Raw genomic sequence first — 26,254 nt, 5'->3', positions numbered from 1 at the left:
TTAGATCATTGAGGTATATAACCTATAGTACATCTTATGATGATGAATTTTTCGATTTGTCGAAAACCATGTACAGTATCAACAGTAACATTTTAGTTGAATTAACATTGACAAAATATATTGAAATTGAACGTAATTTTTACCAATAGATGCATTAAATATTCGCATTCCACTGCCTTTTAAGCCCTCTATTATAGTTGCTCTTTTGGCGCTCCATAGAAACGTCAATATTGAACATGGAGTATGCAAAATTCACAAACCATGTGCAAGAAACACGTCTGTAAATTCATCAATTTAAAGTATTTATTTGTTACTTTTTCTGTGATTCTCCATCGTAAAACTAAAAGTACTTATGAGGTCTAATTCTAAGGTGTGGTATTCAGGATAAAGTTTCTAAACACATTTGGAGTCGAAATAAAAGACTGGTGCGAAACGGAACTAGCGCCCCTCTAGGCCTAGTAGTGTAGTACATAGATGGCTAAGCCTAAATTAGACGGTTATCAGACGATCGGGCCCACTTCAAGACGATCGGGCCCAAATCGTGAGACGATCGTGCCCAAATCGTGAGACGATCGAGCCCATCAAGAGTGAAAGACGATCGGGACCAGAGACGATCCGGCCCAGACGATCGGGCTCAATGAATAAGACGATCGGGCCCAAAACATTCTTGGAAAATTTTGAAAAATCATTATTCGATTTAAAGTCAGAAAAATATGTATTACCGAATCAGGTTTCACGCATGTGCTACTAATTTTGTCGCGAGAGAGAAGTCAAGTTTATCACACTGTATAGAGCAAAAATTAAATACGGGAATACATACAACACAATAATAACAATCAAAATCAATCACATTTTATTTATTCATAAATCGAGATTATTTGGTAAGAAATTCTTAAAACCAGCAGTAGTGTTAATTAGGGGAAAATTATGATAAAATCAGAAAAATCTAATTAACCCTTTTAATTAAAATCTTAATTTACACAAGAAAAGCATGTTGACACCTAACATGGAGTAAATTTCTTTACTCCATGCACCTAAGCACTAGGAATGAAATGTGGGACATTATTTTATATAACACAAAAGACTACCGGGCCCAACAACGCTAATAAGACGATCGGGACCAACTGATAAGACGATCGGGACCAACTGATAAGACGATCGGGACCAACGTGGTTCTGAAAATACTGGACGATCGGGACCAACTGGTAAGACGATCGGGCCCAACACATAAGACGATCGGGACCGCAAAATGTGGGCCCGATCGTCTTGGGCCCGATCGTCCGTGGTCCCGATCGTCTGTTCCCCCAGATTAGACTAGCCTGGCCTAGGCCTAGTAGGCCTAGAGTAGAGGCCTTATTATATTAGAGACCTGGCCTAGCATAGTTTGTTAGCTAGCTAGGCTAGGTAGGGCTTATAGCCTAGGATACGAATATAAGATCCAAAAAAAGACCTGCTATTAAAACAATAGAGTATAAAGAATTCCGTATATGATATGGTATGATAATAATGAAACAAAACTTACTTCTTGCTTTTGACATTCTTTTATATAAAACGTGTGGTGGGTGATAAACTTTATTTTTTATAGAGGGCGCAATAACAATTTGTCTACATATTTTATCGCTGCAATATTATCGAAGAACTTTATTACTCGATCTCTGGCGGGTTGGTGAAATTAATAATATTATTCCTATAATATACAATACATTTTTAACAATAGCTAGCACGTACAATTTGATGATCTCCTCGATGTTACAATCTACCCCTTACAAAAAAACACTATCCTTACAAATAAACAAATAAGTTTTTCATTAATTAGTATTTATTAAAAAATATGAATAACATTGAAACAGCAGCATAAATACTGAATTGAGTTTTAATTTACATTCAAAATTGAATTTAAGTGAAAAAACATCAAAATATAGAACTTCTCATTTAACAAATAGACATTATAAAATTCATTCATAAAATATACAATTTAATACTGTACAAAAAAATTGAACACTATAAACAATTCATTTATCAAACATTAATTTAGATTTAAGTATTGTTTGTTTAACAATCGGATCAAATATGAAACAGGGCTAGAGAAGGAGGTTTTTGTAGCACAGTGGGATTCAACAAAGTTGTGTCTATGTCTAGTGGAAGGATTATAGAGGATGCAAGGATTTAATTCTGTACTTCCATTTACCTGGTCTCATTTCCATGTGTTTAGTTTTTGTAATTCTGCACATGAAAATCATAAATTAATTAACAAACTATATAATTTAACTGGTTATCTCAAGTAAAATAAAATTGGAAGACAATCCAACTACTTCCAGGGTATTTTGCCTCTTTATTTTTACTATTCAAACTCTGTCCATTTACTGTATTTTTTTAGAAAAGAAAAATACAAATATGTTATGGTGAATTGAATTATTATATTTATTATATTAATTACAGTAGGTCAAACTTTAACCAAAATGCAGCATTAAGAATGAAACATTGACATTGCAAAATATGAATTAAAAAGACAATTTAAGATGACAGTTCACACATTCTGATAAATTTGTACATCATTAATAGTTATCATTATCACCTGTCAACAACTACAGATTGTGAATATTAATATTATCCACAATAAATTGTCTTGTTGTCCATAAAAGACAACAAAAATAAATTGTCAAAAAATATTTATTATAGTATTTCAGTTCAATAACGTTTTTTTCAATAATGGTATCATTTCTGATCACCATCAAAAACTTAGTCAGCTGCTCTGTTCTCCCACTAATTTTTATTTAAGAAATCTTTATTACTGTTGTGGTATATTCAACAATCTGTATTTATTTGGGTTTGCTTCAACTCATAGATATGAGCATGTGAGGCTCTCCTCGATGTAGTAATACGGAAATCACAGAATAATAGATCCAAACTGTGTTTTTGGTTGCCACATAAATAACTTTATTTATTTCTACGTTCTCTGTAAAATATGTGTATGCATATATATTGGCTTATCTATAAACATAAGGAAAACCCTGAGAGTACAAATTACAGTAATATAAGATATCAGTACATTTACGCATCAAAATGTAACATAGCATGGTAGGATAATTATCAATGATGTCATTAATACCACTTTGGTAACCACATTCTAAATAATCATAAATTATTAATGTGTATGTTATAATCAATGTCACTGAAAACTATCATTAAGTCAATCAACTATGGATAAAATATAACATATTAAATACAGCTAACAGAGTGAGATCAAACAGTACACCATAGTCTGGGTTCAAGACGGAGTTTTGACTTAATATTACTAATTAGTTAAAAAATAAATATTTTGGCACATATGGCGTTTCATACGTATACTACTTGAGCTTCAGACAAAAATCGAAATAACAAAAATAAATAAAAAAGACAATAAATACAGACTTGTGGCAAGTCTAAGTACACCCTAGAACTGTAGTAATACAACATCAAGGTAGAGTTTTTATACAGTTTAGTATTATAATTAAAAATCTACTTTAAACGTGAGCAACCATATGAATATTATATATATAAAAAAAAAATAATAATAAAATGTTTTCTCTCTGCTACACAATCATTTTAAAGGGAGTGACTCATGGAATGTAAATTAGGTCTACATTCCAACGCCACCAACCGAAACAACAAATGACAAACTTTTAATACCTGACATTACTTTACATGTTATTGTTGAAATACAGACTATGAAGAACAAATTGTAACTAAATACTAGTAATATAATCAATAATAATAGTACTGTTTATGTACAACTTCTGATACCTAGACAAAATCAACTGTGCTGAATCATTCCACATCTATCTTCAGCATTCTTACAAGTTCTTTCTTTGCATTTAAAATTTGTAATATGACAAGATGTATTTGTACATACAGGTAATTGATTATGCCATATCTATTGTTCTTGTTTTAGACTGTTGTTGTCTGTCGGCCTGCTGTTGTGTTTTCTGACTGCTGAGCACGAGTAATTTTTTTATGCACATACCAGATTAATGGAACACCACATGTAAACATCAAACTAGCACCTAAGCCAATTCTTTCTTGTGCTTCAGGAAAGCAAATCATCAAGATTACAGCGATTGCAAGTAGACAAAACAAGAATACAGTGACTATACACCAGTGTTCTGAAATCAAAGTAGAACAAAAATACTTTTGCTTGAGTTTATAAGATTATCAAGATTTATAACTAAAATTAGCTACAATTTATAACTAGAGGGTACTCCGGGAGTACAAACCTCCGCCTACTGTAAAATTCCCCTACATAAAATGTCCCTGGAAAATATATATATTAAAAAAAAATTTTTTTTTATTAGTTCTAAGTGTAAATAGGCTAACTGCACACTACAAAGTTGTGGATGAGAGTTTGGTGTAATGGTTATGTATCCAGCCTCTCACAGTTAAGATCGCTGGTTCAATTCCCGCTGAGGTTTTTTTTTTTTAATTATTTTTTTATTTCTTTTTTTTTTATGGACCTTGATCTTTGACCCTGACCCTTCAAAATTTAACCACAATTATATGATGAGTCATTGATCATTGTGGCTAAGTTTAGTGAGAATCGGATAAAAACTTTGCGGTCTCTAGGCAGTAAAATAGTTTTTTGTTACAGTAGTTGTGACCTTGACCTATGACTTTTTCCCCTCAAAATTGGGCATAGATCATTGTGGCCAAATTTGGCCAGATTCGGATGAAAACTGTGGCCTCCTGGCTGTTCACAGACACACACACAAACATACAGGGGTGAAAATATAGCCTTCTTGGCGGAGGTAATTACTATTTAAGGGAGAAAAAAATCTTATAAATTTCATCCAATCTTCTAATAGAAAAACAATGTAACAACAAACTAAACTTTTTTTAGAATCTGAACTAACAAGAAATAGAAAAATAACAAAAAAAGAAATACCTTTTAAAAACTTCCAAAAAGACCTCATTTGGTTCAGACTAGAAATGAAAAACAGAAACACATTTTTAACACTTAAAAACTTAAAGTATTAGTATATTAAAATAGTTTCTTGTTGTTTAACATTACCTAATTGATACAATTACTTATAAACAAGTGATCATTCATTAACAAAATGTTAAAATTGTATTGATTCAGTAATGAAAGTTAAAATTCCTTTTTTTTCAAATCATACTTTGTGACTTCTTGCTAACAGGATGAGTATTATATTTGCATCCATATACAAATTATGAGAGCATGTTACAAGAAAAACCTCAATGTATTCTTGTTTGTCTAATATTTTACATAATAATTGTAAATACTAATTTTGCTATACATGTCTGTATGTCATAACTTTGTATCAATGGTCAAATATAACTATTTGAAACATTTTCAGAATAAAACTGTAAAAAAAAAATAGCATGGTACAAATTCTTTTCTTGTTGTCAATTGACTGGTCATTCTAATCTACGCCCAGTAGGATGGTCCGGTAGAGTTTTATGGTATAAAATGATATCAAGTACATGTTATTGTTGTCAGTTGACTGGTCATACTAATCTACGCCCAGTAGGATGGTCCGGTAGAGTTTTATGGTATAAAATGATATCAAGTACATGTTATTAACATTCTCTAATGACAACCAGTCTGTTAGAAAACATCACCTATCACAGAGGGAGGTATTCAGTTTCGTATTTTGAGTTATTTACATTAAAAATGTATAAAATGTACAATTTAATATCACAATAACATTAAATATGATGTTAGTATGTACTTGATAACATTTTATATAAAACCCTACCGGCGATACAGAGCATAGATTAGTATGACCCCAATTGACCCCTATCAACAGCAACGAAAACAATAACAATTGGTGTTGCTGAGTTAATGTCAGTATGGTTAAATAAATAATGGATAAACCATAAACTACTTACATTGGATTGTTTAGTTGACCTGAAAAGACAATAAATAAATGAATTAAATTAAATTTCAAGTAAATAATGTGTTGTTTTCAATCAATGACAATGCATGTTTGGTCCATTTTTAAATTTGTTCTAATGTAAATATCCACTGGAGTGACTTTATACTAAAACACAATTTGATGGGCATATATGTGTCCAAAAGAACTCGACTCTGGTGATCAAACAAAAACCTGTGGCATGAAAAAATACTATCCATCAAGCTGCCTCCTCAAGGAAGAAGAAATAGGCGGACAAATAGAACTTATGTCGCCAAAAACTGCAGTACTTGTACAAAACAAACACTCTGCACCCATTCTAGTCGTGCCTTCCGTTCCCGTATTGAACTTGCAAACATGCAGTACACTTGGGTTTGCAAAACAAAGCCTTGAGAGAGAGACCAGTTTTTGTTTGATGTGCACAGTGTGTAAGTGATACTCATTATTTTATTACATCAAATGTAGACTTTATTTGCTACATAAATTTTATCATATATTATTCTTGTCATTTGATTGGACGATTGTGTGTGGTTCAGATGGTGTTTCATTAACAAGACTATTAAACTATCGTCAGCTTTTTTTGTATGAAAAAAAAAAATTGTTGCATACAAAAAAATAATCTCAGAGCCAACTGTGAACATCCCAGCATGAAATCCAATAGCGCCACATATTGTTTGGCTTGGCAATAACATTACATTCAAATGGCACTCAATCGGAATTAACATTTTTGTACTAATTTAGACCCAAAAAAGAACTCAAATTAGTTTCAGATCATTTGTATGATTTTGATTAATTATACAAGAAGTGGGAAAAAAAACACAGAATTAGCCTACAGTAGATCAGTTTCAACTGCCTGGCAATTTTTCATATCGCATTTTTACTTTTTACACTAGGAATATGTTTCTGTTGTTGACATAATAGGTATGTGTGCTATAAAACAAATAATGAATGTTTTTATTTCTTGATGGTGGATCGCCGACTTAAATATATAGCAAATATATAGCCTCTGTCAACTCATGAAATATTCTCCACCATCCAACTCATAAACATTCATTATTTGTATACTTTTTAACATTGTAAATATACAAGTACAGTTTAGTGTTTATGGTATTGTACAAACTTTCATTTTATTGACTTGACTAAAACACAAAATATTTCCACTTTAAAAAAAAATTGTGTCTTTCAAATGCTTGGATATGAATGACTAAACAAACCAGGGCAAGCGTCTTAACCATTAGACCACACATGCTTCATGGTTGAACAAGTGCAAATAATCAGCAATTTAAAATTTGTTCTCAAAGAAGTTGATACCATATAAACCTGATAGTATTGCTAGAATTTAATAATACACATTGGCTGTGTTGAAAGCTACGTTAGTCTTTTTTTATTAAAAACTAGTTTTTTAAAGGAAAATAAGTGCCAAAAATAAGCATGAGTGAATTAATTTACTATCATTGTCAAAGGTCTTAAACAAGTCTTTGGATGTGGAGTTGTTTAATATGGTGTATGATGGTTTTAATGGCAATCCTAATTTGTTATAAAGTGTATTTATTTAATTCTATTCTTCACCAAGCATTTGAAAGCTATGCTGTCTTTATTAACACTGTATATAAATTTTGTAATTTATACAAAATGTATGTATGGAAAAATAGATCTTACCTGGTTGATTGGCTGATGGAAGTAATGGAGCGGCTGGAGAATTACTTGGCACATCTGTGAAAAGTAAAGTTTTCAATGTATGATCTGTATTCTATATTTTCTTTATTAAAAATTTAGTGCAATTAACTAACTAACACACTAATCACCAGGAAAATAAGTCTTATAAATGTAGACAACATAACACAGTAGAACACTAATAATATAAGAACAACCAATGGAATGTATAACCACTGAATACTGGAAATAACAGCCTTCTCAGTTTCACGTTGTGTGTAATACAATAAACTACAGTAATATATTACAAAATCAACTGTTACACAAACTAAACGTTCAGGTGTTTGTGGGGGAAGAGTATTATAAGTAAAGAAGACATTATTTGGACAGTACAAATTGAACCTGAATTTAAATTCAGAGTCACAAACAAACAATTGATTAACGTTTTATAACACTTTAATTTCCTTTAAATGCATTATAATTAATTAATACTGAAAAGAAGTATAAATCCTCACTTAAAACTGGTTAAATTTTCATACTATACTCAACAACTCTGGTAATACTATCTCTGCCTGTCAAAACCCTTCAAATATTGATTAATATCATAGATATGTTTAAAACTATACATGTTCATGGGAATCATGGAAAATGTTATAGTCTGAAGAATTTCCAAAGCTCTGAGAAAGCTGCCATTATCTGATTTTCTGTTGTTGCAGCCAGGACATGGTTTTGCAAAATGAGGTAAAAAATATTTATGTCCTGGAGACACAAAAACCTAAATAATCCTTAATACATATTTCGGGCATAGCCCATCATCAGGTGATGATCATGGCCTGATGATGGGCTATGCTTGAAACATGTCATATTAATAAATTTATATTGAGGCAGTTTTAACTGCCTCAATATGATTTTGATTTTTTTCCATCTACTCTGCCTATGCAGCTCTTTGATTTATAAATAATCATTAGCTACATTAATTGAGAACAGAAAGAGAAACCTAGTCAAGTTTGTGATTACCTTGAATACAATCTGGAACTGCATCTGTAACAGGAGATATCTCTGTAAAAGGTGAAATAAGTGTATATATAATTCAATTACAGGACAAAAATCATTTGTTTGTCATAGCACAGTACATTATTATTCTTTATTTTGTATCCTGTTTTATAGTACCAATATTGGAGAGCTGTGACAACACACAGTATTTTACAGGGTTGTGGATTACAACTGTTTTAGTTAAAAAGCTTGCTCAGTTATTTACATCCAACTGCGTGTTCTGTAATCATGTGACTAACAATGTTTACTAGATTTCATTATTGATCGGGATGTCCACTATTTAAGAACATGTGCCTCGACCACTGTTTATTCAAAACAGTTATTTAGTTACATGCTTAAATTGACAATTGTATATTCTGTGATTCCGTGAGTGATTTCACCACCATGTGCTAGTTATTAACTGAGGTCTTTTTTTGGTGTGGAGTGGAGGAGAAATACATTTGCCAAATTGATGAAGACAACAACATTTTAGCATCAGCCTATAGCATTGTTACTATATTGTTGAAATAAATGAAATATAATTAAACTTGTAAGTTGTAGTCTGTTACTACTTTACCTCCAAATAGCCGCTTGTAACATGTAACATCAGTCCAAAAATCCTTGCCAGTTATGTTGCAATGTAACTCGTCCTTGGATGTATCTAGTTTTCGAATGTGCTTCTTTTTCTTATCACTACAACTACATAGAATGCATCTCTTGAATGGAATCCCCCTTCTACCGCCATCTTTAGATTGTTCAAATGTCTTCTCAACCGTTGACAAAGCCTAAAGATATAAATTAAATACAGATTTAGAGATATCTGTAACAGACAATTTACAAAACAAAATAAAATAACAGCTACTTTATTGAACAGAAGCGTTGAAAAATGTTGAATTTAATTATTTACAATACAATTGTAAAAAGAAATGAAAACAACCAAATAAATAACATATGTATTTTAAATAAAAGAAACATTTTTCTAAATTCATTAAAATATATGCAAAAGGTAGGCTACTGCTATACATTTTCTTCAAATCATTGCTACTTTATTGCTATGAGGTGATCTAGAGACTATACTATACCGTGTATCAGCAACAGTTGTCTCCAGGTAACCTCAAGCATTTTTTTAACCTTTTCCTGATAAAACCCCAGCCTCTATTCAATGATCATTATTTTTACAGAATTACATATTTTTATTACAATCTATGAGTGATAATATACTAAACTACGAAAGCCCATTAATGCCATTTTAAGTATATGTTTTTCGAACGTAATCCGTTCTAACGAATTAGTAATTCGTTTGAACGGATTAATAATCTGTTCAAACGAATTAGTAATCCGTTCAAACGAATTGCAACATATACAACAAGTGCCATTTAAAGTATATGTTGTAATTCGAATTAGTAATCCGTTTAAACGAATTAATAATTTGTTTAAACAAATTAATAATTTGTTTAAACGGATTGCTAATCTGTTTGAACGAATTAGTAATTCGTTTGAACGAATTAGTAATTCGTTTAAACAAATTAGTAATCCGTTTAAACAAATTTGTAATCCGTTTAAACAAATTAGTAATTCGTTTGAACAAATTAGTAATTCGTTTGAACAAATTAGTAATCCGTTTAAACAAATTAGTAATCCGTTTAAACAAATTAGTAATTCGTTTGAACAAATTAGTAATTCGTTTGAACAAATTAGTAATCCGTTTAAACAAATTAGTAATCCGTTTAAACGAATTACAACATATACTTTAAATGGCACTTGTTTGGCACGGATTACTAATTCGTTTGAACAGATTATTAATCCGTTCAAATGAATTACTAATTCGTTAGAACGGATTACGTTCGAAAAACATATACTTAAAATGGCATTAATGGGCTTTTGTACAAAACAGTTTGTATGCAATAGACAAATTGTTTTAAAATGTATAAACACTACTCTCATATCTCAATCATAACATACCTTTTGACAGGCTTGTGGATATAGGTCACATTTCTTGTTTTGTTTAATAGTCATCTGTAAAAAAATAACCAAAATAATTGATATTAGAATTTGAGTTGATACAGTATCTATGAAAAGTAAATTTTTGAATTGAAATTTAACAGATTTATGAAATTGACAATAAATTGGTAATATAAAGACCTTAATAAAATAAATAATATATACTATAAGCAAATAAATAATAATATATTTATTGTTTTGTTTTATTTATTTAACTTCTATCAAATTAAAATATATTTGTGATATTTATTAAATATTCACTAGAGTTTGTACAATACCTTTAACAAGAACTTTTGCTCAAAAGATGAGTCATTCTTCTTAGTTTCAAAATTAACAAGAGATAAAGTCACATGATGAATTTCGTTGAGGTAAAGTTCTGCATAATTACACGATAGTTCTGTCTTAAATCCATCAGATTGAAATTTGGAAAGGAATTCATTAACTACATATGGAAACAAAACGTCTGGCAGATATCCCTCAAAGTCGTAATAGATACTGATAGATTGTGAATCATCAGGTTTTGGTTTCACTTTACGTGATGTCTTGAAAGCAAAGCGTAGTGGCACAAAGAATGATCGCTTTACATCTGATTCCTGAAATTGATAAAGTTGTGTAATGTCATTTAAAAGAACCAAAGATCAGTTAATTTATATGTTAAAAATATCTTTTAGTAGAAATTTTAACAAATCATGTCTCAAGGCTAAAATTGTGTATCAACTATTCAGTAAAATCACAGACAAATCATATTACACACATTGGAAATTATTAATTTATCAACAAGTTCAACAAACATTTATTTCATCAAATGCCATACAAAGTAAAGAGCATAAAAATGAAAAATTGTCTCAGTTGGCCCTTTAAAATGGTTTACATAAACAATAAAAAGAAACAAAACCTACTGTAGATGTACTTGCCACATCTTGGCTGCTGGTTGTCTTCCTCTCACAAAGAAAACCTAATTGAATCATCAGTTCTACAAGGAACTCAAAATTCTCTACATTGCATACATCTACTTTACACTCTTTACAACATTTTTGCAACAAGACTTCCTCTAGTATGCCCTTGCCAAGCTTACGATAAGCCTTTATAAACTCGGTCGGCTAAAAGAAAGCACCAATAATTAGCCACAAATGTGATTGTGTGTTCAGTGACAGAATATTCAGAAACTGAAGGAGAATGACAACGCATCATTGCTTTAAATAGACACAATAACAAGTTTTAAGGATCGCATATAATCTTATACATTATACCACCACGAGCGATGATAAATAGATAAGTATGAAATTAGAATGGTTTTTGTTCTAGAGCTATAAGATAATTATTATGCTGTTTTTGATAAAAATAATATTGTTAAAATTCAAATCAAATGATGTCATGATAAATAAAAACAATAAAATCATTGTATTGTCACGATATTATTGCTTTTACTAATCATGATGTCATTTGATTTGACATGTGAAAACATCATTTTTACCAAAGGAAACATAGATGGGTATCATATAGTTCTAGGATGAAAACTTTTTAGATTTCTCGGGCATTTACTGTTCAAAATTATCTTGCCTCTAGAATTTAGAAAATACAATTTTTTCAAAAAGGAAAAAGAAATGATATTGAGCACTTGTTTATAATTTGATATGAGTCTACTTACTTTTGGTGGAACCACAGTTACAAATTGGGTGACAATGTTAACCAAGCTATTTGGATTTACCACCACTTGACCTCTTAATAATGTCCTGTCAGGCATGTAAATAATTTCACCAATATCGTACAAGAAGTCAAGCACCACTGACTGTTCCCTTTCGCTAACAATACCATTCTTAGAAGCCAGTATTTTGATCTAAAGAAATAACGAATGTCATGTATTATTCCACTATGAAATTCTATTCATTTTTTACATCCAAATGTCATTAAAATAGTTTTTTGTAAATTAGTGTAGTATAATAGAGTGTAATATAAAGGAGCATGTTCAAAGAATTCTTGAAACATTACACAACAAAGACATCGTACAAAAGCTATAGCAAGCATTATTGTTGTGATAGGTTCATTACATTACCACATTTTTGCAACTCAAAACATGAAAAAAATCTGCATAGCCAACTTATGTAAGTGTGGCATTCAATAAAGAAACAACATTTACCTCTTTTAAAGGATACAAAGGAAAAGGCTTCCTTAGATCATGTAGATTACATCGAAAACGCATCCACTTTAAAGGAACATGCTTTTTTAATTTTGTCATAAGTTTCTCAATTTCTTGTTTGAGTTGAATAAAGCTTTTATCTGCAGCATTGCTGTTTTCGATGGCAAAATATGGTCGATGTACATGTTCTTCATACGGTTTGTCTTTAAGTGCCTTATAAATCTCATCAAACAGCTTATTTACCTGGTTATAATAAACAATTCAAATTTGTCTATATATATATTGCAAGGACACGTAGTTCAGCCAACAGTTGCTCAACATACTCTTTTTTTATTTCAACGGGAAGTGTAGAACGCAATGCATGTGTCGCGCACACAACATACGCTGCTCCTATTAAAACAAATAATGGAATACCTTGGCCTTAGATACTACACCTAGCTAGGCTTGTTTAATCATGCATATGATAAATAGAATATTGTGATGCACAGTTCTTATTGTTTGGCTTAATTAAAAACATATTTAAATTTCCCATTTTTGTTTTCTTAATTATTTTGCAGAAATGTAATGAGTAATGATTCTTCCATGTTTCGATATCTAACTAAAGTTTTTCATAATGCTTGCGCACAAGCAGATCGATTTGTTTACAAAGTGAGTGGAGCTTGCATGTTGCACGTTGGGAAATAAAGTTAACGTTTACGCGCTCCTGCGAAAACTTCCTAATATATAAACAGAAATAGTATTACCTCATCATCACCAAGCTCACCCTTATGTGTACCCACAATAAGGATAGTTGGTTTGTCATCTTCCACAATACGACTATGTGAATAAACTGTCTGGATGTAAGATAATATGAACTGAAGATTGGTCCAATGATGTGTACGCGTTTTCTACAAAATAATGTTCAATTAAAATGACATTTAAGTTAGAGTTTAGAGTAACAAAAACTCTTAGAAATTGCATAAAAATGTGTATGGCCTTCTCAAAACTTACATCCAGCAATAGATCTATATTTATTTAAGGACCAAATTATTTGGAATAAGCTCAATTATAAAATTATTAAAATAAACTCCGAAATTCTATTAAAGATGTTTTGTCCCCCAAAAACATGAAAAATGAAGATTAATTAAATCAGAATTTGAATTAGTTATTTTGTAGTTTTAATCAAGTTAATCACTTGTATGGAAAAAAAAAAAAAACATTTTTATCTTATAAAATTACAAATATTAACTAGATTTAATTCGTCACTATGACAAATTTTAGGTTATATACATTGATTTAAATAAAGATAATTATTTTTTAAATAATATATTGATTGATTGATTTTCTCAGAATCTTTAATTATTTATAATAGGATAGGATCTTGCTAACGCAAATACAATAGTCGGTATCGCAATCCGATCAAAGATCTCTCTGCGTATAATGTCATAAACCACATTTGTTACATACAGTAATAATAAAGACATAAGTTACTTTTTATCGAGATTTCATTATAAATCATGTGTATAATCTATACATTATAAGAAATCAAATTGAACAAACAATACGAATAATAAAAAAAAATCTTATTTCGTTTCCCAAGGTGAGACTCGATCTCGGTACCTTGAATGCCATAGACCACCAAGCACAGGCCACCGAGCCATACACAACTGACTAAAAGTTGTAGAAAGATTCCTCTGTGTATTTACTATGCAGTGACCACTTTGGTGCAGATAGATTATTACATACCGCAATGAATTATAATTTTTTACTATGATGACATCTTTAAACATTTTAAACAATGACAAACTATGTCAAACTATATACTTTTAACTTTAATATATGAACATTTTAAAGAAGAAAGTTAATGTTTTAAAGTTTGTTATTTCGGCCTAAGAAAATGTCATAATTTGTTTGATTGTCGAAATTAAATTTTTAAAATTTAATATGCAATTGATGAAGACTTACTCAACTTTTGTTCTCTTAATTTCACAATAAATCATACATATATGATACATACACTTCAAGAAAATGAAATGAAAAATAGGTGTTCCCGAGCATTCTGGCGATCTATAATCATTTTAAAATTTAGCATATTTTCACCATTTTGTTAACTTACACGTGCGTAGCCTGTCACTTTTCGATTAGAAAAGTGAATCAAATATGATATTATTAAAGAAAGGTTGTAAAACAGAAATCGGGAAAAAGAGTGTGTATTAACGTTTAATGCGCAGTGCGCGTGCACAAATCTATGCACTCATGGCAATTTTTTAAACGCTTAAAATTGTCTGAAACGTACTCTAACTAAAATAAATTTGGACAATTTTGAAAATGTTAAGCGAGCGTATGCATGCGTTATATGCGCTACGCACGTAATTGTATTGCCACATGATGAAATATGACCTGAAATTTATGAGTACCAAATTTTGTTTAATTGTGATTCATGATTGATATATGAAACAAACATGATTTTGTTAAATTTTTGATTGCCCATCGTGAAAGAATAAATAAATAAAGATTTTGACAGAATCAATATATATGCATGATATTGCATATAACCTAATAAATGGTTAAATTCAATTAATTTACAGTTTTTTCAGGTAAATACATTTTTCCGTCCAATTTTTGGTCAAAGTGGATAACCATAATGTTACATTAAAATGGCATATTCAACAAAAATTTTGGTGAGAATTATTTTTTCAGGGGGACAATACATCTTTAAATATACTAAACGTACTATAAATCTCAAGAATTATAATGATTATAAATTAATTCAAGAGTCACTCATGATTGTAGTAATTAGGTATAGGTAGTGTGTTTTTTATACATCCCCTGTGTTGAATAATTTGGTGTGCGCATAACAACACATGGTTTATAACTGTCGTCAAGAGAAAATAATTTGCACATTTGTAGGAATTCTTTTTGCAAATTTGTAGAAATTCTTTTTGTACATTTGTAGGAATTCTTTTTGCACATTTAACGTCAAAACTAATCGTTTTTACATAATAACTGCGTGATGTTTGCACATTAGTGAATTACAAATGTTTACAGATTTGAACATTTGTGGGTGCCATGTTTGCATAAATGTGGTTGTTTGCACAAATGTGAATTTTTGCACATTTCATGGCTCAACAGTCCCCCTAAACAAAAATTGTTTTCACATTTCTTTTTTATTATGTCATTTTAATGTTACAAAAATAGTTATTCACTTTGACCAAAAACTGGATCGAAAAAAAAAAAAAAATTTAAAGCAAAAAACTGCTTAAATTTTCTGTCAGTAGTTTTTGTTTAAAATTAACCATTTCTTTTGTCTTTTTATAAGTAAAATACTTATTTATTTATTTTTTTTTTACAGAAGTAAATAACTTTATTAAAACTGCAAAATGGGCTATTTAAAGTCTGATTTTATTAATCTTCATTTTTCATGTTTTTGGGGGACAATACATTATTATTATCACAATATCTTGAAATACTTACGCTAGTAGAATCAATGACAGTAGCACGAGTATTAAGGGGTCTACTGAGATCAAACACTACAATGTAGAGTGCTTCTGATGTCATGAACATCTAGAAAAATAATGTATATAAAATATTTGACTAATTAGGCCTAAAAAAAATTGTTTGTTTGCTGTCAAGTTCTAAATTTGTTTTGGGAGGAGCAGGTGGAAAAAAGTTTTTTTTGCAATATGTGCTCCTGTTGTCAGCCAGACAAACAGATCAGGCTTAACTAACTAGCCAAGCTAGATGCGACTCATACTCATTCCAATAAAGCAAATTTTTTATAGTACAAATTCATGAATACCCTGAACCAGTAAAAATTGAAAACAAAAACCATAAATTAAGAGTTACTGAAAATATAGCACTTGGTAGACTGTTTAAATGAGACATTTACCAAGGGTTTGTATTGACATGTGGACAAAATTATACAAAAATCAGGCTTTACTGTAGGGAAGGTAATAGTAGTGCATTTCAAAAAAATAAATTAGTACCATGGAAAGATATTGTGATCTTTTGTACTAAAATATGTATTTCTACATTTAAATAGGTTACTTTAGGTGGAAACAAGATTAACTAATACAACTTTATGTAGAGTTTACAGATTGTGTAGTAATTATAGAAATATGGATAAAATATCAATGTTAATATAATACCAAAATATATCTATATACTATATAAAGTACTTACAATACAAATACAATTATAACTTACACGATGTATACCATGGTACATCATTTGTCCCCCATGATCCCAGATGTTGAAGGTATCATAGGTTTCTCTCTCATTTAGTTCAAAATTCTGAAGTACATTTTTATCTGTATTCAATAGAGTTTCAGTTTCATCTGTAGGTAAAACAAATATTATTTCATAACATTGTTGCATCATAATGGTCCTTGTTATCATTATTGAAATTGTATGAGATCATCTTTTTTTTTCTGTATTCTTCTTCTTTCTTTTCACCCTATTTTTGTGCATGCGTTTCTCAAAAACGTGTAAACATAATATTTTGTAACTTTGTCAACATATCGACTTTCACATGAAGTTGTACACCTCCTATTTTTTAATGAAGTCAGACTTATGAATTATGATTTTATGAATTTCAATGATTGATCATACCATAAAAACCAAAAGTAAATTAATTCATTTCTGTGGAGTAAAAATGGCGTGTTTCAGAGTAAGTTACGTGCAACCGCATTTAAAATTTAAAAATAATTTCTAATCAACTTTCAATTTTTTTTTTCATTTTTTTTTGCATTACGCACATTTTTGTCAATCTTTCCCATATTGACAAGTATTTTGGCCACAGCCTGGCTACTATGTCCATCCTTCGTCACAAGGAGTGACCGCGGAAAAATTAATTGTAATTTTCCCTGATGTTACATACTTTCTTTAATATGTCTGGTGTCATAATATGAATACTCGCATAATGTTCTATACTAAAATATACCAATTAATTTGAATGCATTTTCCTCTCAAATTGTGATAACAAATTATCACTCATATACTTCTGGCAATGTCAAGAACTTAATGACAATATGTTGTCTGCTGATTTTGTTAATCTTTCTCTGGCCAACAGAACAGACCACTTTCATCAGTCTGTGTAGGGCCTGTGTCCCTTCTAGGTGAAGTTGTGTTTTCTATAAATATATTGGGTTGGATTGAATAACTTGGGTCTCCATGTACTTCATTGGAGAGAAAATCTAAATAACTCTTGAACTATGATCTAATCTATAAAGGATATTACGTTTAAAATTGGCAGTCCCTTTCTTTTTTATGCAAGTTTACATAAGAGCAAGATTTCACAAAAACAATTCACAATTTTTTTTTTTTTTTAGGTGCCATATCTAATTAAGGGCAAAATTCACATGCCAAATTGGTAAAATTGGCGCTGTTTGGCGTTAATTGTTACCATTGCAACAATTAATTTTTTCCAAAAGTGTGATTAATTATCAAAGTATGAAGAAAATCCCTTTTGTTTACATTTGGCCACAATAGGTTGATATTTGTAGTCAACCGCTTTTAATATCAATAATACTCAATTCTTAATAATATTCTTTTTATCAGTATTATTGACTGGAAGAATAAATTAAGGAGAAGTTACAAACCATGGTCATCATCATTGTTGTGGTTGTGATTATTAACATCAGTGCCATGGTCATCATTATTCTTGTTGTGGTTGTTATCATTAACATCAGTGCCAGGGTCATCATTATTCTTGTTGTGGTTGTTATCATTAACACCAGTGCCATGGTCATCATTATTGTCGTGGTTGTCATCAGTTACATCATTGCCATGGTCATCATTGTCACCATTGTTATCAATACTATCAACACGGTCGTCATCATCTATAGCTGATATTTCAACCTGACATAATAATATTGTCTAGCTTTAATAGTGTAAAAAAAATAGCATTTACTTTCCAACTTAAATTAGCTTTGAGAAAACTTTCAAAATTCATAACAAAAACATTCACTTATGGTTGGTTTGATAGCGGAAATGTCCTGTAGGCACTAATATTTATTTTTATTACATTATTGTTGACATACATTTCTATTTAACCTTGCTCTCCTCAGTTTGTCAGCAACCAATTTTCCAAACTGTTTTAAAGGATTACCTGTTGGGATAAAACCAAAGTGTACATATTTGTGTAGATCGTACAGTATGTTTGATTTCAGTGAATACATTGATATGTGACTATAATCTGGATGTTTTACCACTGTCAAACTCATTGATTAATGTAATTCAATTTCATTAAAAAACTACAGTGTAGCATTAAAACATGGTAACATAGCTTGCTTGTAAATAACAATGGTATAATGTAAATTATGTAAAACTTAAACTGCTGACACCATGCCATAGTTGCCAGATTGATTGAGAGCAGAATTAAAGTAAATGCAAAGTGCAACTGTTTGTGGCTATGATGATGGGGATAGATGATAATATTATAACACACCTGATAGTATTCTTGCAATTTGATAGGTTAATTACACATCAGGTGTCATTTGAAATTAACCCTACCTAATGGAAAATGATATCTAATGGTGATAATAAACACGCTCTAATGCACGCTCAGCTTTTTGTAAACAATTTGAGAATGTTTGCCACACGATGTTGTTGGCTGATTGCATTTGAAAATCAACTTGTTGTGCGTGCCATCAAAACTGTTCTACTCCACATCCCATCTATCTTCCTGGCCTAGCATTCGTCAATGATTTCTGATAGATACATTGAATAAAAGTAGGTGTGTTATAAAACAAATAATGACTATTTTGTATTCATTGAATGGAGAGAATTTTTCATGAGTCGGCTCTGCCTCATTAAAAATAGAGCAGTCAATTTTTTAACTCATAAAATATTCTCACCATCCAACTCATAAACATTCATTATTTGTATAATAATTCATCATGTTTACCACTATCAGCATTATCTTCTTCCCATTTTGAGCTAACAGTTGTAGTCTGTGCTATGCCATCTGTTACGTAATGGTTTTTCTGAAATCTGACGTAAATCAATAATATTATTAAATATATTATATTAAATCAGGCAATCACTTAACAGATGTCAATCTATCTTCTATGCATTAGTTTGGTTGTCATAATGTTTGTTGACCAATAACTAGTACTTACTTCTTTCCTAGTAATGCATTGACTAGGCACGTTTTGCCCACTCCTTCTTGCCCAATCACTTTAAGCATTCCAAGATTGACAGGGACAGATCCCTCTTTCAAGGCTTTAAAATACTCTAATATGATTTCTGGACTCTGAGCAGCAATAGCCGATGGAATATTCTTTTGCACTGATAAAAATCAGATTTACATGTACATTATTTTAAATTAAATCAATAAACATCAGCATTCAAATGTTTAGAGTGTGTGTGGCTAAACTATAGTGCCAACACCGAGATGATAAAAAATTCAATTTTTAGAAATGTAGACATAAACATCTCAGACATTTAATTCTTTGGAAAAAAATTGCATTATATCACTTATCTCTCAAGTAAGAGATTATGGATTCAATTAGAAAATTGTACAACCACAGAATGTTATGATCATCTAGCAATGTTACCATAACTTTTGCAACTACTCTACCACAAATTAAAAATGATGTGTATAAGACAACATACTGCAAAACAATATTGATTCAATGCCTTTAAGGGATTTATTAACTAATATTATGTATTAAAGGATACAGTATGCTGTACATTTGTTATATTACTACTGTATTATTATTCTTACTTCCAAATAGTCTCTTGTAACGTGCCACATCCATCTCAACAAGCTTGCCATCTTTATTACATGGCAACTTCTCATGCTGGAGATCCTCAAGAATTTGAATATGCTTCTTTCCTAATGTATCACTACACTTGTCACAAAGTATGCATCTCTCAAACTGAATCCCTCTTCTACCACCATCTTTAGAAAGTTCAAATGACATCTCAACCGCTGACAATGCCTAAAGATATAAAATTGAATGTTGATTTCTAACAACATAATGTACAGCACACTGCAAATTGACAATTTAAGACACACAATAAGAATAATATTGTATATCAAATATATGCTTTTGAATCAGTAGTACACATTAAAGATCTTCTGTTTTTAAATTACTTCCTGTATGCGGCCCCCAAAAAGTTTTCATTGACTTTTGACAACAAAAATACAATTTTAATACTTATTACTGGCATCATTTCGTTAAACAAATAGCAGAAAGCAAACTCTTTGTTTTTATTTGATATAATTAATTATTGTTAATATCTTGTAATGTCAAACAATTATTCATATAGTAATCAACAAATGGTTGTTACAAACCTTTTTACAAGCTTCAGAGGAAGGTTCCTCATTACCAAAACTTGCTGTCATCTGAAAAGAAAACTTAGTTGTGACATTTCTATATCCTAAATTTATAATAATGAAAATAAATTCAACAATGAATATAAAACTCAAAATAAGATCATTTATGATAATTGCAGAATCAAATCAATCAAAAATATTAAACATTCAAATAGCAATATTTCATTGGAGAATCTGTCATACCTTTAACAATAACTTTTGCTCATTCTTCTTAGTCACAAGTTTGACAAGAGATAAAGTCACATGATGATCTTGGTCTAAGTAAAGTACAGCATGATTATACAAGAGTATTGGGTCAACTCCTTTCTTTTGAAATTTGTTGAGGAAATCAATAATCATGTACGGAAACAATACATCTGGCAGATATCCCTTAAAGTCGTAATAGATACTGATAGATTGTGAATCATCAGGTACTGGTTTCACTTCACTTGATGTCTTGAAAGCCGCCAGGCGTAGTGGCACATAAAATGATCTCTTTCCAACAGATTCCTGAAATTGTTGATTTGTAAAATGCCATTTAGATTTCTTTTAATAAGTAAAGATCATTTCCTGTACATGATAAAATCATCTTTCAGCAGGATGTTTAACCAAAATATGTCATAAGCCTACAAATATTTTGAAATTTTATTTAAAATTTCACCAATTATGTATCATCCCCAAAACATTATTTTTTTACATAATCTTCCATACAAAATATAACATGTTAGAAAAGATAACTGAATAAAACCTACTGTAGATTTACTTGCCACATCTTGGCTGCTGGTTGTCTTCCTCTCACAAATGAAACCTAATTGAATCATCAGTGCTACAAGTAACTCAAAATTCTTTCCGTTGTCAACGTTACTCGCTCTCCATAATTTTCGCAACAAGTCTTCCTCTAGTATGCCCTTGTCAAGATTATTAAAAGCTTTCCTAAACATGGGAAGCTAAAAAAAAAAAACACCACTACTAGCCATACTTATAATTTTGTGTTATAATCTGAAGGGGATGCAGGAATTATGTTTAAAAAAAAAACATAATATGGATAAATACTTATAGATGAAATGACATAGTTTAGCCCATACACATCTAACAACAACAACAACTCTTCTTCCAGTATGCCCTTGTCAAGTTTATCAAAAACCCTCTTAAATGCAGACTTCTAAACCAAAAAATAATTCTTAAGTACTATGATCAAAAATAATGTTTTCACAAGGAACAAGGAACTGCACCGAACTTGCATAGGGCACCACAAACACATATTTACAATTTGAAAACTACATGGGCCTACTGTACTTACTGGAAACTTTGGTGGAATGACTGTTACAAATACAGTAACAATTTCAACCAGTTGCATTGGATCTAGCAACACTTGATTTCTTAATAATTCCTTGTCAGGCATGTAAACAATTTCACCAAGATCATACAGGAAGTGAAGCAGGACTGATAGTTCCAATTGGTCAACAATACCATTCTTGCTTGCCAGCACTTTCAGCTAAAGAATAAAATATTTCAAGATCAGAATTTTTTGTAACATTTATGTAAATAAACTCTTATTATTTTCCATTTCATTTATTTATTCGACACAATCAGTCAAGGGGTTCGCGACAGCAACAGTGCGCCATAACACAAGAGTGTCCGCAACCCCTAATTTCTATATTTGACAGCATGCAATGTTGTAAAACAAGTTTCATAATTCAACAGATATAAAGTGAATTTTACAAATTTTACAATATATTGGACACATGTTTTTTGTCGTCTTTAAGCGTGCATTTGACTCTATTAATCGAAAAAGATTGTTTGAAATATTTGAAGCATTATGGAATCCCAAAGCGCATTGTAAACGCAATCAAAATAATATACAAAAATACAGAAGCAAAAGTACTACCACCAGATGGAGAGACTGACTTTTTCACAATTTCGAATATAAAAATGAATAAAAAGTTTGTTTAGATTTTAAATTTCATTCTTATTCAACAGAGGTGCATTTATTTGTTTTGTTTGTTTGTTAATATTTGCAACCACACCACTCTTTTTTCATTATGAATTTGATGTTGTTCTGTATCTGTATGTGGAAAATCAATAACAACAATACAATTATCACAAAGCATTCTCACTCCTGAGGACGACCCAAAGTATATTGATCAAATACAGAACTATATATACGTGGTGTACCGCAAACTTGATATATACATTTGATTTCGCCATACAAACCTCCATCAAACAATATAAAACAATTGGTGTTATATAAATAAGTTTCATAATAATATAATAAAAATAGGTTAATATTACTGTCTGTTGATGTTTGCACAATTGGTTTCCATTTGTTTATGTGTCAATTGTCAATCTACATAATTTTAGCTCAATAAAACAATTTTGACTTGCCCCAAAGCTGTAGTTATTGTCTTTTATATGTTATCACAACCATCTTTGGGCATACCACTACCATATTTGGACACATCACATTGTTGTATGAAAGCATATGAAATGCCATATGTGCCAAAATATTTAACTATTTACTGATAATGTCTAGAATAAAAAACATTTTTATTTACTATTTCATGTCTTATTATGAATATTTCTAGGCCTAGATACATTTGAATTTTGTAAATAATTAATGTTTTCTTGACTTTTTAAAAATTAATCAATGCAAATATGGTTTGGGTTTTTATAGAAGTGCATTTGAACTGGTTATCCCTCTCCTTCACTGGCTTCTTTTAGTAATAAATATAATAAATACCTGTATATTGGGTTGAAACAAAAAATGATGTTAATAAAACTTACCTCTCCTAAAGGATACAAAGAAATGTGTTTTTCTTTTCTTAGATTTTGTAGATCACATCGAAAACGCATCCACTTTAAAGGAACTTCTTTCTCTAAAGCAGTCATAAGTGTATCAATAACTTGTTTGAGATCACTAAAGCTCTTATCTGTAGTTTCTTGGCTGTTTTCAACGGCAAAATATTGGTGATACACATGTTTTTCATACACTTTATGTTTAAGTGCATCTCGAATCTGTTTAAAGGCCTTCTTTGCCTGGTTGTAAACAATTTAAAAAAATGAAAACATGTTCTTTTAAATGATATATAAATACTTCACAGACTACAAGACTACTGTATTAAATACATTCATATGAGAATTTCTGATATACATGTATTCGATACAGTATTCTAGTAGTCATAGTTTCTTTACATTAGCTTTTAGAACAGAAATTGATTGATTAATTTTAATAATGGAAGTATTAACCTCAACATTTTGTTCTTCTTCAGTCTTACCAAGCTTACCCTTATGTGTACCCACAATAAGGATAGTTGGTTTGTGAACTCCCTTTTCTTTGTTTTTTCCCACAATACGACTATGAGAATAAACTGTCTGGATGTAAGATAATATGAACTGGAGATTGGTCCAATGATGACGACGCCTTTTCTATAAAAAAAAATTATTATTATATCTTTATTTGATTAAAATAAAATGAAATAGTTATTAGATGTTTTTCTTAATCGTCTCACTGATCTGGTAGGTATTTTTAATCACAATACCTTACATTGTCTTAAAATACTTACTCCAGTAGAATCTATGACAATGGCAGGATCATCGAGAGGTTTACTGAGATCAAACACTACAACATAAAGTGCTTCCGATGTCATGAACATCTAGAAAAAAATACAAATATTATTTCACTCTGTAATTGATCCCTAAAAGGAAGTTTCTCAGATAACAATTTCTGATTAAAAAACTTCAATACTCAAAGACCAAGATCTTTTTATCAAGTGCAATTGTTTTCTATTAAAAATTAACAGTGTAGTAAATAAATATTGTTACAAAAATTGTAAAATAAGTATTTGAGCACTGCGTAAATAATCAATGTTGTTATTACATTGAAGAATAATATGTCCATGGACTTACAACCTTTATTCAAAGCAAATACAATCATAACTTACACGCTGTAGACCATGGTATATGTATTCTCCCCCATGATCCCAGATGTTGAATGTTTCTTCCAAATGCTCCTCCTTAATTTCCTCCAATTTCCTGATTACATCTTTATCTAACTGCTGTTCTGTATCAATTGGGATAGCTTCAGTAGCTGTATCAATACCTGTAGTGGTCACTTCAAACAAAATAACAAGCATCATTAATTTAGTAGTTTAATTATCACAGTTAATCATTCTATTGTAAAATTCATTGCCAAGAGTATTGTTTTAATTGTCCTCATTATCATAATTGTTGTAATTTTCATGTATAGTTGTTTCATTGTTGGTGTCATCATTATAGTTTTAGTTGTCATTGTCATATTAAGAGGTAGAAAAGTATGACTGACACCATAATTGGTTGCCTCAAAATTCTCTCTGACTCTGATTACATAATTTCAATATTTCAACTAACTGATAAATGTAAGACTTATTATAAAATGAAATAGATTAGAAATTAAGGAAAGTTTCATACCATCATTGTTGTAATCATCATTGTTGTCATCATCATTGCTGTCAACAATATCATTATCATCATCATTATCATCAAGTGGTTCCATGTCAACCTGTCACAAACAATAAAAAACAATAAAAGGATAAAAATAAATGTTGTTTAACTAAATACTGTCTACATTTAATACTGGAGAAAAATTAATATTATTTACCCAAAAAGATTATAAAATGATTTAAAAAGAAAAAGAAACATTAGAAATAAATAAATTAGCTGCTCATAATGCCTCATTATTTATTTAGGAAAGACTCCTTATGTGAGTGACTGGTTTTGGAATAGTAGAAAAGTCTAAGTCTAATTAATTTTATGTTTTTATTACACTATTACTGACATACGTTTATAGTTTTCTTTGCTCTCAATTTGTCAGTGACCATTTTTGTATACTGATTTGAAGGATTACCTGTGGATAAAAAAAGACAGTGTGTACATATTAGTGCAACACATACATTGATATGTGACTATACTTTGGATATTTTACCACTGTCAATGTAAAATTACAATTACAGTACATAATCAAAAAATGTAACATACAGTAACTTGCGTGTTATAAAGAGAGTAACAATTGTTACGTATGTGAAAATATGACTGTTGACACCATACAACGGTTGTATGTATTTATTGAATTCCATTCCACATTTCCATTAAGAGTAATATGCTAATTTTTATTTATGATTACCACTACCAGCATTAGCCTCTGCCCATGTTTACCCCTTATTTTGCTCAATAGCCTGAATTACA

At 30.4% G+C, this 26,254-nt stretch overlaps 1 protein-coding gene across 1 annotated transcript in view; it reads right to left on the bottom strand.

The window, feature by feature from the left end:
- The window catches only part of LOC144838080 (uncharacterized), a 67,349-nt gene extending 42,182 nt beyond the window's left edge, over positions 1-25,167 (bottom strand). The window contains exons 1-20 of the mRNA XM_078693439.1: positions 24,976-25,167; positions 24,598-24,687; positions 24,281-24,460; positions 23,819-24,070; positions 22,335-22,529; positions 21,787-21,981; positions 21,239-21,544; positions 21,014-21,064; positions 20,441-20,657; positions 19,833-20,001; positions 19,619-19,704; positions 18,753-18,820; positions 18,312-18,570; positions 16,918-17,048; positions 16,186-16,275; positions 13,476-13,619; positions 12,733-12,975; positions 12,244-12,432; positions 11,495-11,695; positions 10,874-11,188 (exon numbers count right to left, since the gene is read on the bottom strand). Of these exons, the coding sequence (XP_078549565.1) occupies positions 10,874-11,188; positions 11,495-11,695; positions 12,244-12,432; positions 12,733-12,975; positions 13,476-13,619; positions 16,186-16,275; positions 16,918-17,048; positions 18,312-18,570; positions 18,753-18,820; positions 19,619-19,704; positions 19,833-20,001; positions 20,441-20,657; positions 21,014-21,064; positions 21,239-21,544; positions 21,787-21,981; positions 22,335-22,529; positions 23,819-24,070; positions 24,281-24,460; positions 24,598-24,687; positions 24,976-25,167 (3,573 nt within the window). The remainder of the gene's footprint in view (positions 1-10,873; positions 11,189-11,494; positions 11,696-12,243; positions 12,433-12,732; positions 12,976-13,475; positions 13,620-16,185; positions 16,276-16,917; positions 17,049-18,311; positions 18,571-18,752; positions 18,821-19,618; positions 19,705-19,832; positions 20,002-20,440; positions 20,658-21,013; positions 21,065-21,238; positions 21,545-21,786; positions 21,982-22,334; positions 22,530-23,818; positions 24,071-24,280; positions 24,461-24,597; positions 24,688-24,975) is intronic.
- Positions 25,168-26,254: the final 1,087 nt, after the last annotated feature.

Source organism: Antedon bifida, chromosome 3 (genome assembly GCF_963402885.1).
Source record: "Antedon bifida chromosome 3, ecAntBifi1.1, whole genome shotgun sequence".
In the NCBI taxonomy this organism is placed as follows: Eukaryota; Metazoa; Echinodermata; class Crinoidea; order Comatulida; family Antedonidae; genus Antedon; species Antedon bifida.
Note: the sequence above shows the minus strand (reverse complement) of the source record. Positions and strands in the feature narration are given on the sequence as shown.